This window comes from Zootermopsis nevadensis, unplaced genomic scaffold (assembly GCF_977971745.1).
Source record: "Zootermopsis nevadensis isolate Lab colony 2312 unplaced genomic scaffold, Znev_1.0 Znev_ptg000030l, whole genome shotgun sequence".
Classification (NCBI taxonomy): domain Eukaryota; kingdom Metazoa; phylum Arthropoda; class Insecta; order Blattodea; family Termopsidae; genus Zootermopsis; species Zootermopsis nevadensis.
Genome location: NW_028259162.1, coordinates 3,454,143 through 3,477,684, shown reverse-complemented (window position 1 = coordinate 3,477,684; position 23,542 = coordinate 3,454,143). Strand labels below are relative to the sequence as shown.

The following is a 23,542-nucleotide window of genomic DNA, read 5'->3' as shown; positions in this document are numbered from 1 at the left end:
GGTAGGGTGTTCAAGTACTTGTAATGCAAGGCGCACAAACTGTTCGCGTGAATATCAAATTAACAAGTAGCTATGCTGCAAGGAGAGAGGCCCGCTAACTTGGAACAAACTGCATGACTCGAAATTCTGTTACCATGTGGATGTAATTCATGGTAACTGGGTTACTTCAAGTATTCGGCATCGAAACGTCTGATTTTTGTCAGCCCTATTCGACCTGAGTACTTGGATTGCGAGTCGTAATCTACGGGACCAACAGCTGCAAGATACAATACAACGGGCAAAACCTAAGCATAATCGATTGCTTTCCTTTCAACGAGTCTTCGAAAGACGTTCTATATAATTATATCTTCAGTTTTTGGTCAAAACATAACAGCTCTTGAAATGACAACTTTACATGAAGGCAATGTTTAGAGTTTCAGCGTTCCCTTAATTTCTGCAATTATCGGGTGCAGACCATTCTTCTGGAAGCAATTCTATGAGAGACTGGATACACGAAATAACACCTAGGATTCAGTTACGACTCGTACTTTTTTTTAAAATGACCAATTTTGGATTTAATACGTATTGACCAAACACCACAGACGTAGAGAAAGGATGGCTGAAAATGTAACAGAATTCTAATTGGAAAGATTGCCGTCTCCTGGTCTGTAGTGTCGCATAGTCTGTTAGACAATACTAACATTTCATCGTCCTCATAATGGAGGCAGCAAGGACCTCCGAAACGTTGTTAAACTTCTACGAGACTGCACGGAACCACATCCCAAAGGACAGTCACATTCGTTCTCACCGCCGTGAGAAACTCCTAAATATTCGAATTATTAAGGAATTTATCTTGAAGTAATATTGGCTGGCGCACAAACACACAAAATCGACATTAAGTACCCTCTTTCGAGCGAAATTAGAGAAATACTTCGAATGCACCAAACTGATTCGCAAGAGTCCGTTTTGGAACCAGTAATCCAGAGATAACTAAGTGTGGGTGGAAATTATAGAAACAAGTGCCTTGGGACTTGTACAGGTATTAATTTTCTTGGTAAACGACAAGAAAAATGTAAGACAGGAAGATTAGAGAAAAAAAGCAATCTTAGATGCAGATTCTCCTGCTTTGATTTATAAAGTGAAGATTTCGAGGGGTAATAAAATTTGAAAATTACTACCACTGCTGATATACGTCTTATATGTGAAAAATATATGTAATTCTAATGTTAACGTTCGTTTGAGAGCACAGTAAAGCAAACTATGTTCAGTGGGTACGACAAGTAGCTCAGTTCACTCTTACAGGGACCTCCAAACACAACCTTGCGAAGCTAGTTTGTGGCGTTGGGTGCGTGTTGTAACAGTTTCTGAGACAGCCTACAGTCGAAATGTGTGGAGGAAGCTAATCAGCTGGGGGCGACCTCACAATGCAAGATGGCAACACCCGGATACCCTCCTGAGAGTCATTGCAGCAGGCTCTAAGATAAAAGCATGGAAATATTCTGCAGATGTCTCTAAACTGCCTGGCTCGTGGTTGCCTCTACGCCTAGTTCTTCTTCTTCTTCTTCGTCTTCTTACATGTCCGTCGTGTTTCCTTTGTTGTGATTCAGTGTGCCTTCGAACAAGCACACTCAAGTATAAATCGAGGTAGTCAGGGCGGTGACTACGAAGACGTACGCGACGTGCTGTCTGGTAGAAGTTTACCAACTTTCAGAGGCCGTCGACGAGTTTAATCATCGCCCTGATGATGGAAGAACACTCAAAAACACCAATACAAAGAATTCTATTCACCATCTCAAAATTGGAAAAATATAAACATCAGTCGCTCAAGACAATGTCTTGAGTGCCTTAGCTCAATCCACATCTCCACATTCTATTTGTTTAAGGTTCGTTTTAATATTATCTTCCCATCTACTCCTGAATCTCCAAGGTAAAATCTTTCCTTCAGGTTTTCAGACTAAAATTCTGTAGGAATATCACGTGTGCCCATGCGTGCTGAATGTCTTTCCCATCTCATTCTCCTTGATTCGTTCCCCGTAATAATTATGGGAGAAGTGTATTGGTTATGAAGCTTCTCAGTTGTCTAATTATCTTGGCATATTAATGTTTTAAACGAAAGTGCTAACACAGCTGAGTTTTCATCCATCTTTCATATCTTACAAAGGGTTGTTTTATGTTATTTAAGGATGCCTTATCAACTATATAGTTTTTACAGCTTCCAAATGTAGACAGACAATAAATTTCAGGTTATAAATTATGGTGACAAAAGGGGTTGTGGCCTGGACGAACTGAGGAAAGCACGAACAATTTTTGACAGCCCTGTCTGGTATAGCCTTATAGTCGTATATTCGGAAAATTTAAAATTTCCTATTTTCGGGTGAATCACATCTGAAACGGTAAAACATTCATGGTCCTTGTTAGTCGATGGAAACAGGTTCTCACGCAAATGTTGCCGAGAGAAAGGTGAGATTTGTACTGAGCGGTAATAATAATGTTAACGGAGGTCTAGCGGTATGAACGCTGGCCTTGTAATCCTGGGGTCTCGGGTTCGATTTATAACTTGTGTTGGGCAAGGCCGTGGTCTAGGCAACACGGAGTTTTCCTCCGTGGCATCCCAACAATTACTCCATTCACACACAGAAGAAGGCAATGGCAAACCACTTCTGGATCATCTGCCAAGAACGTATATGAACAGGTCCCAGTCCGAGAAAAGGAGGGAAGGATCCTGTTCATATGGACCTGTCGTCAGACAGAACACTAATTAAATTATTAATAATAATAATGACTTTCCCAAAACGTTCAGTATGAAGTTGATTATACATGGATAAAGCGAGGTTGGAAGGAAAGCAGCTGTTTCAACCAAATTGAACCTGTGTGCCTCTAACGGCACCTACGCCAAACGTTTGTCATTGGTAACATGACGTCAGCAGGGACCCTCGACACTTTCCCTCTCAATCTGGACACAGAGGAAATAGCTGATTTCCTTTCTCGTCGACTGACCAATCATGTTGCAGGAACAAGGAAATAGCCTTTCCCAGTGTTTGTTTTTGTTTTTTTGTCGTTGTTTTGACAAGTGGGGGGGGGAGGGGTAACTCTTTGAAGCGAGGCATCGCTCGAATCGACGGATACTGTCAGCGTACTGTTTAATGTCACACGATGGGATGTCAAACAGTCTATGGTCTAAAAGATAGACTATGTATGAAAAATCACATGAGGTAAATTTCGAAACTTTTTCATATGGGTGAAACGTAAATTACAGATTTTTGGGCTATTAACACCATGGAAAACAAATTGTCAGCATTTTTGTACAACTTGGTGGCTCATTAATGTATTCACAAAATTCCGCTACAAAATCCTATTCTAATAACCAGATGAATCCAGTCCACACCTCATTTCTTTAAGAAACACAAAGAAAAATACAGAAATAGAAATAATATAATATATTCTATGCAAAAGAGCCCTTAAGAAGCTAATAGTCACACGGCTAATCAAACAATTCTCTGGGATTTTATAAAACCAGAAATTCCAATAACGTATTCAACTGTTCCTGTCCTGAGCCGGATAAATTTGTTCAGCACACCTTCAAACTGCATCTCGTAAAAATCTGTTTTAATATTATCATCTCAGTTATGCCTCGGTTTATAAGAAGAATAAAAATAAAAATCTAAAGACCTTCATCTGTTTATAAAAGAGTGGATAAAAATGTGTAATAAACTAAAGGATATAACTTGGAGAAGACATAATTTTACAAATGAAATGTCACCAATAGCAGAGCTGTTACACGTATTTACCAGCGTCCTGTAAACTGAAATGCAATGACGTTTTGTCACATTATACATAAATAAATGGAAACAAGTATCATCACACAGCGCTTTTCAACTTGCATTGCAGAACAGGACAATGCACCGAGCCTCGCACACTGCCATGTAATTTCATGGCCAATTTACCTGCTTTCCGGCGACCCAATTACACGGCACTAAACGACTTCTTAATTTAACGAACACTCGACAAATACATGACAGTTGTGTTCTCTCTTCATACACTGCGCCTAAACATATGCAGATTTTTTATGCAGAAAACCGCTCTGCTGGTCATTTTATGACGTCCAACACTAATAACGGCTTTCGTAAGAGCACGCCACTGGACTGAATCCTACGTCAGATGAATTCAATCCAGATCCCCACACCTTATTTAAGAGTAATTTTAATATCACCCTCCTACTCTCCCTCCCTTTCACGTTCAGAAATCCAAATTATGTATACATTTACTTTTTGCATGCATTCTACATGCCCTGCCCATCGCATCCTTGTTTGATCGGCATGGTACAGGCCACGACTGTAATCTTGAGACTTGCAAGGAACGCAGGAAGTCCGTAGCGTTAAAAGCAGACGCTTTCCTCCTTCACCCCGCAAGTCTCAAGACTACAGTCGTGGACTGTACACGGTAAAGCGTACATATTGCAAGATACATCCTTCATAATTCCTTTCTCTTAGATTCAACTGTCCTCCTCAACTCCCTAATCTAAAACAACCTGAATCGATGTTCTTCCATCACGGTGAAAGTCACACTTTCACCCCCATTTCAAACAGAACGCAAAATAAAACAATGTACCTGATTCCAGACAGGGCACTGAAAGCATTTACGTATTACACAACTTTGTTCATTACAGGAAAAATCCTAGTGTTACAGCAGTTAAGTTGAAAATAATACCACGCCCTTGCGTCTGTTGCAATCTCGCGTCTCGCTACCTAACCTTCACCGTACATGATAATCGCATCACCGGCGACAAAACGTGAAACCGCAAATGGGTTCTCCCACCTAAAAATACTGAGTCCTAACTTCAGACTACGCCAGTCATCAGCCACAAACATACTAGCACTGATACGAAGCACAGGCAGACCAGAGCAAGACAGGAATCAACACCTCAGACGAGCGACACTGATGATGACGTCATCCCTCTTGCATGGCAGAAGTATGACGTATTGGATGGCCGAGCGTGGGGTATAGAGTCAGTCTGAATGACGTGTATTTTAAACAGCATATCGCGTATCACGAGATTTATAGAGACGAAAAATATTATTGAACACAAGAGTTTCCGTGCAGCATGCGATGTTCATGCTGTGTCCACGATCCCATTGTCCCCTGACAGTCCCATTAGACACTTACGATATCATAGATTACTGAAGACGATTAATTGACAAGAATATAGAACGAAATTATCGTTACTTAATACATTATCCCGCAATTTTCATGGATTACCTGAGAAATAGCACGAAATTCCTGATTAAAAATCGAACCGGGGACCTCCAGATAACTACAATAAGGCAACATAACATTCCTGTCACAATGTACTAGCAGGCATTGTCAGGATCGCTAGACCCTGACTGAGAGTCGAAACGGTACCTGTGGAATGTGAGACTACGAGTTGCCGCTTCTGCAGTCTGCCCGGATGCTTGCACTGAATGTAGTGACGATGAATAGACGGGCAAGGGGCGAGGGGGATGCATGACAGTTCCGTACAGGGGGGCCAACACTCACAGCACAAGCATTTCATGTTCTAATGGCAAGGAAATGTAAATTAATCAAAATTAAAATGTTTTATTTTGTCACGAATGACACTCACCATAAGAAGTGCTTCTGCCAGTTGGATATTCCACTTCTTCAAGTTTTCACATCCTGTTTACAAACACAAAGTGATGTCCCATGTACTGTTTTTCTTTCTGTATTACACGTAACACAAATATTTTGTCACACACGTTTCTTAAAACGTTGCTAACGAATGTAACATAGCGAAAGTATTGATTAGTCTCTTATTATTGCATTTATTATTATTATTATTAACTTCGATCAATATGTCAATGGACCTATTTGACGGCTTAACCGTATTGACAATTTGAGGTCCTTTCATTGCTGCTGTCGCTTTGAATTCCCCCACATAAACCAAAAGATGGGTGTATAGTTTTAATTTACAAACCTTTACAGGTTTATTATTACTAATGAAAACAGTGGTGTTGCCATTATTATTGATTTTTTATGGCTTATACGTAAATGAAGCGTTGCATTTGTTTCTTTTAACCTACGATTGAAAATAATAATAAAATGTCTGAGACCTCTTATTATTACTACTGTATAGTAATATAGCGGCACCAGCGGAATGGTAATTATCATATTAATAGCAATTACACTTTATGAAATAACATTTTTAAAACAAAGCGATTTATACAAGTTAATTTTCAGTCTAATCAAAGCTTGTTTAAACGAACGACATGAATATGCACTGGCACATTAGAACGTTTCAGCCTCCCCACAAAGCCGGCTTGAAAGGAACCTAACCGGTGCCATTACTGGATTGTACGACATTTATACATTTTATAAAACTGTTTAATAACAATATATCACCTCCACATTTCACTCACTTCACAACAACACTTTTAAACTGTCTAACAACACAGGCAAATACGTGTCTTATTCGCTCTACAAACTAGCTGAGTCATGACTCCACTATCACATGATTTCTTTGATTCAAAGCGCTCCTATGTCTCAAGTATGAAACTAAAGTCATGACCTTCGTTTTTCTTCTCTGTGCACACAAACCATAACTCGGCCGGCTATATCCAGGTGGCGTTCTAGGGAAACGACCTAATGTATTGCTTTCGTGTGCTGGTGAACCACATTCAATTTGAAGGAGTGGCTCTAGTTAGATCACGTTCAGAAATCAGACGTGTTTTTTTAAACGTAATAAGATATGATAGAACGAAAAACATGAATAGGCACATGATTTATTTTTCTACAGCCAAACAAGAAACCGCCTACTGTATTCATACAATATTACAATATGTATTAAATGTTTTTCGTATATTTTTCTTATATATTGTTACCGGAATTTTTCGAAGTCTTCAACCGAAATTCTAACGTACGTAATATTTTATATAGCTGTTTCATAAAACATAAAAAATTATAATATAACAATATTAAATGTATACAAATTAGATTAGCTTCAAGTTCCAAGAAATAACATAATTTAGAACTTAGTCACCTTTGGTCATGTAACTATCCTAATATCCGTTTTAATATTATTCTTACATCTCTGAGTCATCTAAATCACGTGATTGCTTGGAACCTGAAGCTAATCTATTTTATATACATTGTATAGTTATTAAAGGCAAAGAATCACGGAGCAAACTTTTGTGTTGATGGTGATGAACCTTGTTCCACAGCAACAGCTGGAACAGCTAATTATTTAATTAATGACTATCACTTATCACAGAAGCTTCTGTACTAATCAATACGCTGTTCAGATAGACGAGCAGATGTGTGTTCAGCCAGCACATTAGCCAATCATTTAAACGGTCAGTCACAATCCAGTCGTGATTTTACACAAAACATGATTATATTAAAGGATAGAAGAGAAATCCATGCCATTCACCTCAAATAAAAAATCAGAACAGACACAATAGTTTTAGGAAGAAGCAAGTGTCCATCTTTACAATATAAAAATATACAATTCGATGACAAAACTTACATGTACAATTTTTACTTGTAGGCTCCTACAGGTGTAACATGCCAAGTCCCCTTTAAGTTTATCGTATCAAGTTCCTGTTACCTATCTACGTGGCCCTGAAGATGGAAGCAGGATGTTTCTCCGAAACTTTTGTATCTGTCTACAAGTTTACATCGTGTTAGAATTCAGAAGACCAACATTGACCATCCGTAGCCGTGAGAACCTCAAATCCCTTGATGTTACAGACATATAATTCCATAAGGCCCACCTGCGAGAAAAATATATTTGTTGTAATGATAAAGCTTAGGTCCCAATTTAAAATGAGTACTCACACATTTTGATTCACTTTTCTTTAGATTGAATTTTCTATTACTGGAAACAATTAAATGCACAATAAATTCATGGTTTTACGTATTACACGGAATTAATTTGTAATAAAATAGAGAATGAATTTAATCTCTATTGTTTATTCACGTGGACTGGTACAAATTAATCCCAGATTAAGACTGTAGCATAATTTTTATAAAAAAATGTTAACTGGCGTTAGTTTGTTTATATTTTGTTATTTAATGATTGATTAAATTCGTGTTATAACTCAGGAGGCTCCTCTCCGCATTCTTATTCAGGTCAGTCTATGGGGAGTTTAAGTGGAAAAAATGGCAGTGGGGCAGCTGTCCAGTATCTCAGGGATCAGAAATGACCCTTCAGAAGCCAAGATTCTTAGACACAGTCTCACCCTATTGCAAATTTAACCTAAATATTGAACAAAGAAATCCTGCTCCCACCATATAATAGACGTATCGCAATAACTCAGTGTTCTCCGACTAGACAATCGCATTTCTTCTTCCTAAACTCAAAATAATTTCTTATAACATTAAATCAGTGATTAAATAACCCAAAATCAAACGCTATAATTTATTGACAACTTCTGAATTTATTCGATAATGAAATAAATCACCCACTGCGCCATTGGATGTTGCCTTGGCGTCTCAAATCGCAAACATTCCGAATAAAAAATAACAAATTACTTGCGCAGGTGACGCGGGACATTATAGCAACCATCACGCCAGTGTATCATTGTTCTGACGTCACACGTGCGTTTAAACGTCGTTGTTGTGTGGAGACGCAAGTGCATTGAATAGCTTGGCTGCTGCTCGTTTGTGGCCCAAATTACTAGTAGGGGCAGTGTCCCCACTACCCCCTCGCCCCACCCTACAAACATTGCAGCATCCCCACTACTGTTAGATGATCTCAACTTTGTCGGATATGACGTTTCATACAGCGCAGATTTCCAATTGTATACCGCCACGGTAGCTTAGAACCCGGGCCTTGTAATCCTGGGGTCTCGGGTTCGATTCCAGGTGGTGCCCGAGTTTATAACTTGTGTTGGGCAAGGCCGTGGTCTAGGCAACACGGAGTTTTCCTCCGTGGCATCCCAACAATTACTCCATTCACACACAGAAGAAGGCAATGGCAAACCACTTCTGGATCATCTGCCAAGAACGTATATGAACAGGTCCCAGTCCGAGAAAAGGATGGAAGGATCCTGTTCATATGGACCTGTCGTCAGACAGAACACTAAATAATAATAATAAATAATTATATGAGATGTGACCTGACGTTAATCTGAGGTACATCGTTGTTGATTCACGCCCCTAAGTTTCCTTCAGGTCAGCTTTGAGAAGACGATTTAAGTAGAAAGATTTGATAGCATTTAAAGTTTGGCTTTGTTTCTATAACCTCTATTGGAATGTATGGCCTTGAGACAACATTAGTGCTTCGCCTGGTGTTTTGCCTTCAAGCCAGTCACTAAGGATAAAGTAATTTTTACGTAAGACGGTTTGGTTTTCTTGTATTTTGACGTGTAGTTCTTCGTGCGTCCAATTTTGAAAATAAATCTGGTTATTGCAAATAACACAATAGAAGTGTTATTATAGACCTAGTTTTAGATGGAAATATAATATTAAAATTAATTTCAAAGAAACAATGTGTAGCTTCGGGCTGGATTAATCTAGTTGAGAACTGGTTTTCATGAACACGGTAATGAAAATTTGGTTTTGCCATGCCATGTTAGTATCAGACTATACCATGTGAACATTTTCCCCATAGCACTTCTGTGCCACCATACGCATGCATTGCATAGGCTATAAATTCTACATTTAATAAATTTCTTTAACGAAAATAATAAATACACGCGTGTTGTTTGTGTTTACTAACTGCAGCACCAGAGTGCAGGCCTGTCGCTTATTTGCATGTATGCCAACTTGTTGTGTATTGGAACTACATTAATATGCAAAATAATGAAAAACGATCTAGTATATGTGTGTAAACAGGGGTGTGGGGGAACGGGGTGTCAGCTGCGATAACTCTCACTATTTTGTTTTTAACCATGTGATAACGCTTGCAACAACAATCTGATCCAACTCATCCCTTTTTTTTCACAAACGTTCTCAAACACCCCCCCCTCCCCTACGATATCCTCGAACACCTCAACTCATATAATATGTACAGTCATGCACATAATACGTACACCACACAGAGCCAATCAATTTTCTCACGATGGCCTTTTTTACGGGATATATTTAGAATTTCGTTATGAGATGGCAGCATGTGGCTAACCTCGCCAGCTTTTAAAACACACCACGCTATTTGAATTTAAAAATGTGTATAAAATTAATTTTCAATCCAGCACAACCATCGTCACTTAACTACTGCCTTTAATTTAACTGTTTATGTTAATAACAATAACATAATAATAATATACGTTTACTAGTGTTCATGATGGATTTCTGTGTTTGTGTGTGTCTTATGAAAAAGTTTGTATCCACCACAAACAAATACGGCGTTAAAACCGAGAACATTGTCTTCAGACATCAAAGCTGTGAAAACCTCAGACTTCGTTTAAAAGAGAAGCTAATAATTTTTTTTAATTGAATAAGACGAGTACTGTGCTTCGCTTTCGACACACTTTCCTTCTTCCTACAAAAATTCTTCTTATTAATATTTTCATATTTGCGTATTACTCGAACCTCACATAACACGTCTCTCTTTACTGAGCACGGCAAAGCACCTAATTGTAGTGTTGGCGTGGAACGAAAATTGTAAACACAGAAGGAACGGTCAGAGAGGCGGAAATACCAACAGTTGGTCGAAACCAAAGACGCGGGGTCACCGGGGGGGGGGGGGGGGGGGAATCAGACGCAAAGTATTTGTAACATTCCTAGCAGTGGACTTGCCTTATATCTTCTCTTTGTGCCTAGTTGGTTCTGCTGTTTTCTGTGAAGGGATCTCGCGGTATGTATTGTTGTTATCTGCAACATAAGCAGTAATGTATATGTAACTGGAATGTTCACAGAGGAAGGTATGTGGCCCTCATATTGTTTAAGGCAGTTTCATAACTTTAACCTTAATTGTACAATGCTGGGTGGTGGGGGTTATAACGCCCAGTCCCTGCTTGTTAAGATGGAATAAAATTAATTATATCATACAGACTTAACCCTTTCCACACGAACATCTCTGTTTTCCTTTAGGGCCCCGGTGCAAGTCCTGTCATGACTACAAACTCTTATAATTGGTCTGAAAAGAGCTTTCTTAAATTCCCTTCGTTCTTTTGTTCTATTTTAATATTTTTAAAAATATACATTTTATGTTCCAGGCTTCAAATATAAACTTTCAGGCACAAACGTTCGCAAGATGCCTGTTGAAATATTAGGCAACTCGTTTCGAGTTTAATGTAACGTTTATATTACATGGGAAAATATCTAGTGTAGGCTCCCAATACAACAAATTTAATCCAAGACTGCTACAAAAATTCGGAGATTTAATAAACGGCCCGACCAAAAACAAGATGTCACCATAATGTGTTAATTTTAAACATTTTGTGAAAATAATTTATGAAATTAGCCAGCGCCTCACAATCGTTTGTTCTGGATAAAAAAAAATAGTTTAGTCGGTACAGACCGACGATTTGAAGTGACGTAACTTTAGTCAAAAAAGAGAGATTTCGCGTAAGTTACAAATATAAACTATTTTAATTTTAAACGGTACTGAAAATGGCGTGATCCTGATGAATTATTGCACTAAAACTCTGTATACCATAAGAAATAAATCAACATTACTCTCACGGAATCCCGGTGTCTGCACATTTTTTTTGTAATAATTGTCCACTGGAATTAACTAAATCTGCTTTAAATGCTCGCCAATTGGTTCAAATCCTGATTTATTGTTACATGCAAAGTTCCGTTCAAAATCTCGATCCCAGACTTCACCAACAGACCTCACAGACGTGGTCATTTTCCGGTAGCTCTGCTGCGTCATCACAGAATCGACCGTGGGCAGGGAGTGTCTCTTCGAACTAGCTGCATGCGAACACGAGGGAGAACCGGGGGACGATTTACCCTTTCAGCAGTTCTATCCCTACACCTTCTCTTCTTATCTCCCAGTTGTTATAGACATCCTATTCAGTGCGGACAATAAAGCAGAAGGCAAACGGGGTACAGGGGTAGCAATTAGAATGACCATGTGTCATAGATAATCGCAAAGGTTCCGACGGCCGGGGCTCGTTTCTCGTCTGAGACATTATTTATTTTGCCTGGATTGCATTTACGATAATTGAACGACGTTTTGAACTGGCACGATCATGGTCGTATAACTCAGATATAAATTTCACCAGGAAAGGCAAATAGGTCATCGCCCTGATGACGGAGGCAGTATGACCTCTGAAACGTTGGTTAACATCGACCAGACTACACAGCGCAACAACCCAGAAGACAGAAATCTTCATACTACTCTGATGACGGAGGCAGTATGACCTCTGAAACGTTGGTTAACATCGACCAGACTACACAGCGCAACAACCCAGAAGACAGAAATCTTCATACTCTGATGACGGAGGCAGTATGACCTCTGAAACGTTGGTAAACATCGACAAGACTACACAACGCACCAACCCAGAAAACAGAAATCTTCTTACTCTGATGACGGAGGCAGTATGACCTCTGAAACGTTGGTAAACATCGACCAGACTACACAGCGCAACAACCCAGAAGACAGAAATCTTCATACTCTGATGATGGAGGCAGTATGACCTCTGAAACGTTGGTAAACATCGACCAGACTACACAGCGCAACAACCCAGAAGACAGAAATCTTCATACTCTGATAATGGAGGCAGTATGACCTCTGAAACGTTGGTTAACATCGACCAGACTACACAGCGCAACAACCCAGAAGACAGAAATATTCATACTCTGATGACGGAGGCAGTATGACCTCTGAAACGTTGGTAAACATCGACCAGACTACACAGCGCAATAACCCAGAAGACGGATATCTTCAAATAGGTGAACATTGCGTTTGCATCCTATTCCAACAATAGTCTGGAGAGACTGAGGAAAACCTTTCAAATCTGATTTACGATAATCAGTATTTGGGACAAGGTACGATCCCGGAACCTTCAGAATACAAGGCTAGGTACCACTACACCACTAAATATGGAGGTTGAGCATTTTGTTCGATGATAAACTCAAGCCTAGACGATGAGTGAAAGGGAAGTCAGTTTTAGAGATTGTACATCCGGTTCGTTTATCATGGAAACTCAGTTTGATGCTGAGACGGCGACACTTAATACGATGTGGTGATTTTTAAATTTGTGCCCGTCTCAAGCCTTTAGTTTGGCTGGACATCAATTTTGTGCACCCGAACGTGAAGGGAGCTTCTTCCACCTTACCTTTCGCTTCTGAAGTGACAGTAATTTATCTTTCCCGTCCAAAGGGTGTCACACACTTCCAACATTCCCACGAAACCCTCATGAGTAATGATAAAGCAGTGATGCAGTAGTTCGCAAAACTATGCAGCGACAAAGCAGACGATGAAAGCCAGAAAAATCGGAGACAACCTATTTGTCGTGATAGTAGCCATGTTGTTGTAAACCCGTCCCCGGTAATTTGATTTTAAAAATTATGTGTAAGAAGTTTGTTTGGAGCCGGGACAACTCCGTCAGTAAAGTAAATGCTTATAGTCTAGACGAATGTGTTTCGACCTCCGGTTGGGATAGTTATTTCCATCTTCCCAGTGGCGTTCGAATCGACTCTAGAACCAATCTAGCTTCCAACTTACGGGTAACAAGGTATAGCGGCCGGAGATCAAAAACTACTGTTCATCTTAAACTCGTACCAGAGCTGGGGTAATTCACTAATTTTTTATTCCAGTGACTTATGAAGATAGCTGTTATCTTTATATTCTTCGCCATGAGAACCTGATATCTCACAGCTTCACAATTGTACAGAATACATTTTCTTGATAGGGACATATTTTGTGTTGGTTTGTGAATGTGGTCAATGTTTCTTGTGAAAGTAATGGTTGAGTCTCTCAGAAATGCCCCATACTTTCAGCAATAAAACCAATATTTATGCACCGATGGTGATAGAATATTTGAGGATCTTACCTCAGGCCTTGTGAAACTGTATTCCGTCATATGAAGTGCTGATAGTGGTCGTCCCCGCCGTGATGCGCAATTGAACTGGCGAATACATGGATCTCGCGAATGTTTTTTTGAGGATTCAGATGTGTAGGCCTCTCCCTACAGTAGGACCCACATGAAACAATCTTTTCATATTACATCTGATGACTATGTCGACCAGAGACAGCTCGGTCTCAGTAAACTTTGGGTAATCGCGTTCAGTTCAGTATGAAAAGCTGGAGACTGCCATTTTCAGTACCATGCGTGATGGGATACAGTTTCCCCAAAGACTGAGGCCTGTTGCCACTACAGAGATCACTCTCTTTATTTCTTCCGTGTCAGGGTATATTCCACATTTCCTTTAATTTATCAAGCCTGTCACTTAGGTAACTGTTGCTCGTTGCGTGAACTTCTAGGACATACACCCCTTTTGCCCTGGCAGTGGCGATTTCTACTATATTATACAAGCAAATTATCATTGTGACGTCTTAATTCCAATCGATGACAGACCTGAAATCGCATATTTCATTCCCTATAAACCTTTTATTTTAAGGGTTTCGGTCCAGTAATGCCATTAACAGCAGCAACTCATGTACTCCGCGGTTCTTATAACAACAGGCCACTGCAACTTCATTCACACTATGTATTTTATTATTTATTTGTAGTGTTCTGTCTGACAACAGGTCCATATGAACAGGATCCTTCCATCCTTTTCTCGGACTGGGACCTGTTCATATACGTTCTTGGCAGATGATCCAGAAGTGGTTTGCCATTGCCTTCTTCAGTGTGTGAATGGAGTAATTGTTGGGATGCCACGGAGAAACCGGGGAAGCCCCCGGAGGAAAACTCCGTGTTGCCTAGACCACGGCCTTGCCCAACACAAGTTATAAATTCGGGCACCGCCGGGAATCGAACCCGAGACCCCAGGATTACAAGTTTGAAAGTTACACCGTCCTACCTTGAATCACTTAGAGCTGTAATACTAACTGCTCATGCATCATGCAGTCTCTTCACAGTGACATTCAGGAATGAACACCTTTGTTCGTTTCATGCACGTATATTGGAAAATTCCCTGTCGGTGTGTGTTGAGGGTTATTCATATTCAGGCGCCTGCAAACAGACAAAACGATTTCATGCACCCCAGATAAAAGTAGGCCACTCACTTACCGCTTAATGTTCGTTCATGGCAGTAGTGTTTATTTTTAATTTGATCTTCCTTGCTTCGAGTTTCATGGCGGAGATACAAGGTAAAGATGTCACCGTGATTAAGCATCATACCATAAATACGTAAGAAGATGTGGAGGTTTAACTCCACGTCTATTAAAATCCAAAAATATTGCGCCAAATAAATCTGCTGCTACGCAGAACGCTTCCCCTACACCGCAGTTATATTACCTTGCAGGCCAGATGCCTGAAAAGTCCTTATGACAGATCGACTTGGCATCGCAGTTACCAACTTCAGACAGACTTAGACGAGGTTACGTTGCTTTGACAATTTAATAAGTTTAAACATTTTTTCCAGCTTGAGTACTAGAGACAGACTGACTATGTGGTTACACCCCTCCCCTGCACAGACCTAATTTTTCTCGATAAAGATAATCGCATTTTTCCTGGTTCGGGCTACACTGGTTTATCCCCGGGCAAAGACTCCACGTTGCCTATGGGATAGGAGGCTGGGAGTGTCTAATAGCTGACGTGGACGTCGTGGTGAAGTGAAGAACTCTTGCCCCTGTCAGGAATCGTGGCAAAGCTTAATCACAGAGACAAATTTACCATCACCGAATCACAGCGAGTGCTTATCATTCAATGGGATTGTTTAAAAATTAACGAAGTTAGTACATCACTGGGTTGTATTTGAAATAATCCAAAGATTTATTTTTAACAGTATTTTATTTTTATTACTTTGTAATTGTTTAATATTTTTCCCGATAGGTTGCAACAATATGAACAAACAAATACGACGTCTCGAGTCTAAGATGATTTGGATAATTTGTATTTCATTTTACCTTGTACTTCATTTTTGTCAGGACAATGACAATTGTGTATGTGGACTGGGATTATCACATTGGAACAAAGGACCAACAGAGCTATACTGTTGCACAAAAATCCAAAGGACAGCTTAGGATCAAGTAAGCTGGGATGTAGTACGTTAAAGAGCAAAGCATGAGGGGTGAGGTAAGGTTGAACCAATCAATCACTCAATCAATAACACTTCATGATCAGGGCATTCAGATGTCGTCCTTACACTCACAAGAGTGAATTTTCATTGTTACATCAACGTGTGAAAAGAAATCACATTCAATGCATTAAATCTGATAATAACGTATTGTATAATATTAAGCAATTTGAAAATCGAGCAAATATTTAAAAAAATCTGTTCAAGGATTTTCAATGATAATGTATCGTCTGTATCTGGAGATAAAAATTTATTATTTTTAAAAATGTAATGTTTAAGTGGCACTGGTTACAAAGACGAGACAGTTTTAAAAGAAACAAAAGTTTTAGTATCTATAATAAAATTTCACGAGTTTCCGAGTAAAGACACTGTAAATATAAATTCCTAATTTTTTTAAGATAAAATCGGCCTGAACATTTTTTTAGTAATTTCGGTGTTTCTTAGTCGTTAGTTTTATAAACCGGAAGCTCCGACCTAAGTCACAGCGCAGATTGCGTGCCATATGGAAAAGTAATGTTTCGACTTCGCGTCTGAAGTGAATCGGGCAAGTTGTCGCATTAGCAAGGCGCTGGGACGCTTGAGAGTTGATCTTAATTCCATGGAAACCTCGGGATTCGACAAAAATATGTAAATAAAAATTCTGTCGAACAGAAATCAACAAAACGCCTGCTAATAAATTTGAAGCAGACGAAGCCAACCATTTCCGAGTTACATATAATCGAATATACATGCATACAAACATACGTACTTATCTATATATGCTTGATTTTCATAAAAATATGTGTACTGGTTAACAAATTATTTGCAAAAATTTATTATTATTACTCTTGCTATTACCTAAGTAATGTCTCATTAACTTTTCTGAAAAATGAAGACAAGTCTGTCTGTCCGTCTCTCAGATTAATCAAGAAACGTGCCAACATGAAGTGTTATATATTGATTAGACTTACGTATTAGGCAAAACATTATAACGGTGGACTGAAAAAGTTAACAAAAGGATTACTAACTTCCATGATTTTAAGAAAGGAACAGCAAGATATATACACTTATAAACAATCCGATAAAAACACAACGTGATAAACAGTAAGTCAAATTTTGGTTTAAAATTGTAGACAATAATATAAATTACAAAACGTAACAATCAACACAAACTTAACTTTTGCTAATAGTAACAATTCATTCCAAACGCTGGTTTACATATATATATATATATATATATATATATATATATATATATATATGAGTGAGAAAAATATTACGTCAAAACAAGTCAACGAAAGACACATCGCCCATTATTTAAATTTTCTGCCGCAGTGACAAGAGGTACAAATTCTGTAAAACAGTTATGGGAACATAAAAATATAAAATTTACCTTTTAGTGACTTATTCAGAGTAATGCTTCCCCCTAAACATCTGAAGTCTTGAAATCTGACGTCATTACAGAACCATCTTGAATGCATGCAGGAACGAACAGAGGGTGTCTGGTTTTCTGTGAGACTCACGTTATTGGCATAACTTTCGACCATGGATAACCTGGAACTAACGCAAAGCTGTACTTGATTTAACCATCTGAAGAAGAATTTAATAAAAATATCAGATAATAATTCAGTCGATGCCTCAGCCAATAACCATTACGAGGATCAAATTTTATGGTTGTTTATAGGAAGTAATCGCTTTTTACTCTGAAAATCATATGAAAACGTTGTATAGACTTTGTAGGGAAAACGCAGAATACTGATTGTTAAATCAAGTGGTATATATAGTTACCACTGGGGTTTAAAGAGGAAACAAAGACGGTTAGTATTTTTCGTGCTCACACCTGGTGTTCAGTTGATGCGCTAGATTCTCAAATACGAAAATAACAGCTAAGAAAATAAAATACACCAACGTGTAGCTAAATATGGCTGCCTTTACGTCAACGCTATTTTGTAAAATGAAATCCCAAACAAAACGAGATGCAGATCAACTGGTTTATGACGGACTAAGTTTCTTCTTCAATACACAATGCACAGTGAAGACCAAGTTATGTATGACCGGAAGGTTAAACCTTTTTGTTATTACAACAACGAAATTAAAACTAAAATGTTTTTAATGATGGTGAGTTGATTTGATTCTGGAATCAAAATGGGAGAAACTTAATATTTTCCTAAAAAATTCAAGTGCAAATGGGGGATGTGTTTGAATTCTTGAAAATCGCTTCGTCGATAACCTACTTGAGTTTTATAATAATCCTAATTACGATTCCATTCATTTGACTAGTTAACGCGCGCTGTGAACGAAGAAGTCAATGATACAACAAACGCAGATACACTCTCTTCAAATAGAATCAGGAGATACAGCGTTGAGTGTGATCGCCGCTAGAGTTCGTTTGCGTCCGCACGTAAATCATTTGAGGGAAGTAAAGATGGAAACATATGGCACCATTCAGATATAAAATCAGTTGTTTACGTGACAAGGGAGCACGGCCTTCTACAGAATTGTGTGAGAAATCATGAATCACATTATGATGATAAAGAAAATTCACAAACGACTGTCCGAAGGATGTGGAATCATGGCACCAGCTTGCAGATATTAAATGTTTAAAAAACAGACTCCAAAATAATGAAAGTGTAACAACTTGAATACACATTAAATATACGAAAAAAACAACTCCAGTTGTTATCACAAACTGCGTAATAATTTTCGTGAACACGTTTATTTTTTAAGTCTGAGACGTACTTATTTAACAATACTATTTTACTTTGTGGTCCTGGTAAGACGATGTTTCGTTGATAAAATAATGACAGACAAATTCAAGATTAAATACCACGTGTAGAGAAGGTTAAGCCCGTAATTCGTAATGACTTTCAAACCGAAACTGAAGATACATTTAGAAGTTAATGATGGTGAATAAGGATACAATTGGAAAATAAACTCGCGCGATATTTTCACAGTGGCCAGGCTTTTTATGTCTCTTCAAATATGGAAACAGTCTCCATAAATTTAATTAAAATTCGGCTATGGCTAATCGAAGGTAAAAACTTTTGCTAAACGTTTAGAATTAAGTTTAGCAACGCAAGAAAGTTAATTTTTATATATTCATTATTTAAAACGTAAAAATATTCTACGAAACATCTAGTCTTAAATTATAAAAACTGAAATTTAATATTCCTGTTTATTCAAGTTGTTATCAGTGAAATTCAATTTACTTTCCATTACATTGGAGTCCGCTGGCCAACTACGTGCATCCGACAATGCATCATCACAAGTGGATCACTTAACAAAGTGGTTCATTTTCACGCCTTCCTCGTCATGTCACACAGAATCCTTTTCACCTTGCTCTGTCATGTTCTGTGACATATCGGAAATCGCCTTCCTGATCTGCAGTGTATTACGGACTTAACGAGTATTTACATCTTTCGCAAACTTTAAGCACGTGTTGTAGTTGGACGACAAAAACTTATTTTCTGTTGGAAATATCTATATTTTTTCGAAAGCTGAATTTCTGATAGAGATCGTATCTGCAGAACTTGATGCATCCTCTTCATGAACACATGGAACTTTAGACGACCACGTTTCAATCAGTGTAGTGATACCTAATTTTATCTGCAGAAACGTCCATTTGTTATCTGCTTCAATGATCGATATGAAATATTTATAAACACGTATGATATTCAGATAAAATGTTCTCGTATATTTACTTTTGTCTTCATATTTGTAGTACTCTTCTCTAAAGTTTGCCTTTGAAAGGCGTTATCGAGTCTCATAAATTCGAGAAAGAAATTCCCCAACTCACGAAAAACCACCGAATTTATGTCATATTGCGAATGGGCCTTAAGATAAAACAAAATGTTAAAGTTCGATCACTCGCAAATCACTTCACTTAATTTATGAAACCACCTACAGACGTCGGCAAATATTCTTAATTCGATATCGTTAACATTCGGACGGGACCTACGGGTTTCCAAATAATCCATATCCAACGAAGGCCTGCAGCGGACGGTCACCCAACAACTCCTGGTGCAGAACACCCCCGTCTTCCGCTGTGCAGAGCTGCGATAAGGTGGCCTCTGGTTATTCCTGGACGAGTCAGTACGGTCTCCAGACCGCTGTGTTGTCGGCGGTGGTGTGAGACCTCGGCTGCTGTTGACCACCCACGACAACTTGCTGTGCGGCCGTCTGTTGCTCGTCATCCGACAACCCCGAAGCACCGCGTCCACCAGGGACCACCGCACCTGCCGATGACGTCACCGCGGCTACACAGGGCCCTGTCGTAGCCCCTCCACCTCCCAGTAAAAGTTCGCTAACTTGCTGCACTGACGAACGTTGTCCGAGACTCGAAGCAGCATTTGTGTGGTCCATAATGTCTTGGCTACTTGCTGTGGCTGTGTGGTGGTGATGATGGTGATGGAGGTGATGAAACTGGTGGTTTTGGTGACTGCTCGCCGCGCTGTACAGTTGGGAATAGAGCAGCGACGCTGGTAGAACTGGGGTGCTGAGGTAAAGACCAGCAGCGGCTGCATTTGTTGAACCGCCTCCATAGCCTTGCTGATTGTGGTGGTGACCGGACATGAGGGACGAGAAACTTGTGCCGTTAGTGCCAGGCACACCTCCGGCACCAACACTGCCTCCCCCTGAACCAAGGTGGTGGCCGACTAGTGAGTTCCCACCGACCCCAACAGTTGGCAGGATCTCCTCGCTTCCCACAGGACTTTCACCAGCGGATGAATCCGACAAAGACCGCGGTCCTCCCAGACCGAAGTCCGTCGAGGACACAGTGATGGACGAGGACCCAACGCCTGGATAGCGCGGTACGAGAAGGCCCCCGCCTGAGGTTGTATTTGAGGACCCTGAAGAGACGCCTCGCTCGTGGTGGTGGTTGTGGTTGTTGGTGGCACCGTGGTGTGTGGTGTTCGTAGCGCCAGCCTGGTGATGGTTGTTGCCACTGTGAGGTGTCACCAGAGATCCCAAGTGCTGATCTAGATCCGACCCTGGAACTACCGCTCCAGGACCTGCAGACCCCGTAGTGTCCGGTAGAACTGCACAATAAATACGGCCATAACCAGAATTTTCACTAAAAACACACAACTTACTTTATGATGTACCATCAGTGTGATATTTTAGTCAACATTACAACAGTTTTGCCCGCTAATCAAACGCGCAAATTTAATGGAAATGCTGTGGGTTGATAGTTGATTACGTTGAACATTCAACTCCTGTGGTCCAATAACCATGACGTAAAAATAATCCACTTTAAAATCAGGTTTATTTCAATGATGCTACTCTTAAATAGCTTCAGTTACAGTATTCTTCTGTCAGTTTCCAATTTTCATCGTGTAAAGTCTAACCCTCTACAGTGAAACTACATTCTTTAGCGGTATATTTCTTCACAGATGAAACGTGCATTGGAAAAGGTAGGTATATCTTATAACAGCATATTCACAAATATAACCTGTGTATAAAACATGGATCTTTGCTAAGCAACGTCTCTGAATAACTTCTCAAATAAATCCATGTAACTCTATTGCGCTGTTTTAAATTTCTTATAATGTGCTGATAAACAACTGGTTCACCGTCGCGTAAATAAGGTTCAAAAAATTATATCACTGGGACAAAGACATCTTTCCTGGTCATCTCAGCTCAAGAATCATGACGTTCACAGCTTGTGGGACTCCTTCAACAAGTACCGTACCCCGATCTCTGAATTTTCTCCCTGAGGTTATACATGTTTCCCGAAATGCCATCCAGGTAGGTGGTAAGATGGTTCAGCAGGATCTCTGCCTTCTAAATGAAACAAGAAAATGCAAACAAACACCCATGAAGCGGGATTTGAACCTGCGATCCGATTCTTCCAGCTATCTGAGACCACACAACCACGGAGGTCGACTTCTATCAAATACTGACAGAACTAACGCCAAGGTACAATGTAACCTCTTGAATCAAACCTTGGAGCAACACTGGGTGAGCCGAACACGAATAGATTAGAGCTACAGATTACATGACAATTTCCCTATTTGTTCCTATATCTGGTGTAGAAAGGCATTCAAAACAGCAAAGAGATGGAAATTACTCTCGTCTAAGTTCTCAGATCTCGATTAACGGGCGATGCTGGGCGGGCCCCGGTAAAGAGAGTCTCGTCTCCTTGGAGCACAAACAAAACTCATTAAGTTACGCCCACAGTTTAGAACCGGGGCTGGGGGTGTTGTTAGCGGAGAGTGGTTTTGCTGTACGCGTCTTATAGAACGCTCCAAGTTCCCCAGCGCGGGCGTATCGGGGCGGCCATTGTATGCCTTGTTTTCATCTACGGTAATAGCATGAGACTACTTCCTATTGTTTTATAGACAGGCAAGCTAGTGTACGCGCACGGGACGAAGGAGCTGACAGGTTCCTGTGAAGAACTTGACGACAGCCGTTGTATTAAAAGCAATAAAACATGAGGATCTGATAGATAATGTCGTTCCTTAACAACATGTGCCACGTTCTTTTATCGGACTGACGAATTTTAACGCCAATGTATTCTTTTCTTAATATCTGAGAGTATCAGTCGAATTACGGGATTATAAAAGAATAATTAACGGGATATGATGTGAAAGAATACGTTTTGGCCTAATTTAAAGTACCCAGAACTTACCAGGAGTGACTGAAGAAAGCCTCAAAAGAACTGAATCAGGATAGTTAGTATTTGGGCCGAGATTTGACTCAGGAACCATAATATTGTAATATTGTTTCATCTCTGAAGACTGTATGGCTGCCATTAAGAATTAACGATGTTGGGAAGTTAAAAATACAGCGACGATGTGGCTTCTATCTGTTTAATATTAGTACCGAGATTCATTAATACCCAACGTTTGGTTCAAGAGTCCTTATTTGGGACGCGATGATTTTTCTTAGCCTGTCGTTCCTCGTATTTAAGTAAAGCAAATTAAAGTTTTGAAGCATTCTGCTGTTTCCATTAAGAGCCAATCTGGCATTCAACTAAACATTTATCAGTATCATCTGCCGGCATTATGTTGAAGAGCTGCACACTGCAAGATACAGCTTAGTAAAGCTAAGCTCAGCAGGCCAGGGGAGAGAGACAGTGGCGTAGCACACGGAAGATATCCAAAAACCAACAGTTGGCTCAGGAGAAAGGGTTAGCACGCAGTCCTTGTGCCAGACTCTTGCGAACAGATCTTGGTACACTTGGCGAAGGTGTTTGTGGCGCTGATCTCCACAGATACTTCTGACGTAAAGTGCTCTATGTAATAGCTATAAGACGCAGATTTTATTTGAAATGCACCCCTTTATGTTACATGCAGAACAGTTCAGACTGGTCATTTTCGTACGACGTCGTGAAGTCTTATAGGTTTATTCTCATCCATTATAAGTTTTTACCCTGATGATGAAGGCGAAAAACTCGTTGATAACAGCCTACGAGACTATACACAGCCTCACAATCCAGAATACCACA

At 39.7% G+C, this 23,542-nt stretch overlaps 1 protein-coding gene and 1 long non-coding RNA gene across 7 annotated transcripts in view; both read right to left on the bottom strand.

Annotated features, from left to right (window-relative positions):
* The window catches only part of LOC110841287 (uncharacterized), a 182,645-nt gene extending 175,806 nt beyond the window's left edge, over positions 1-6,839 (bottom strand). For both annotated transcript variants that reach the window (XR_002547159.2, XR_002547160.2), the window contains exon 1: positions 5,600-6,839. This is a non-coding gene — a long non-coding RNA (uncharacterized LOC110841287). The remainder of the gene's footprint in view (positions 1-5,599) is intronic.
* An 8,086-nt stretch (positions 6,840-14,925) lies between these two features.
* LOC110841293 (uncharacterized) overlaps positions 14,926-23,542 on the bottom strand; it is a 265,608-nt gene continuing 256,991 nt past the window's right edge. For 4 of the 5 annotated variants that reach the window (XM_087359002.1, XM_087359003.1, XM_087359000.1 and 1 more), the window contains one exon: positions 15,908-21,131. In XM_087359002.1, the coding sequence (XP_087215128.1) occupies positions 20,182-21,131 (950 nt within the window). In that variant the 3' untranslated portion in view covers positions 15,908-20,181. Of the gene's footprint in view, positions 15,048-15,907; positions 21,132-23,542 lie in introns of those variants that run through there. The other variant, XR_015537944.1, reaches the window with a different exon arrangement.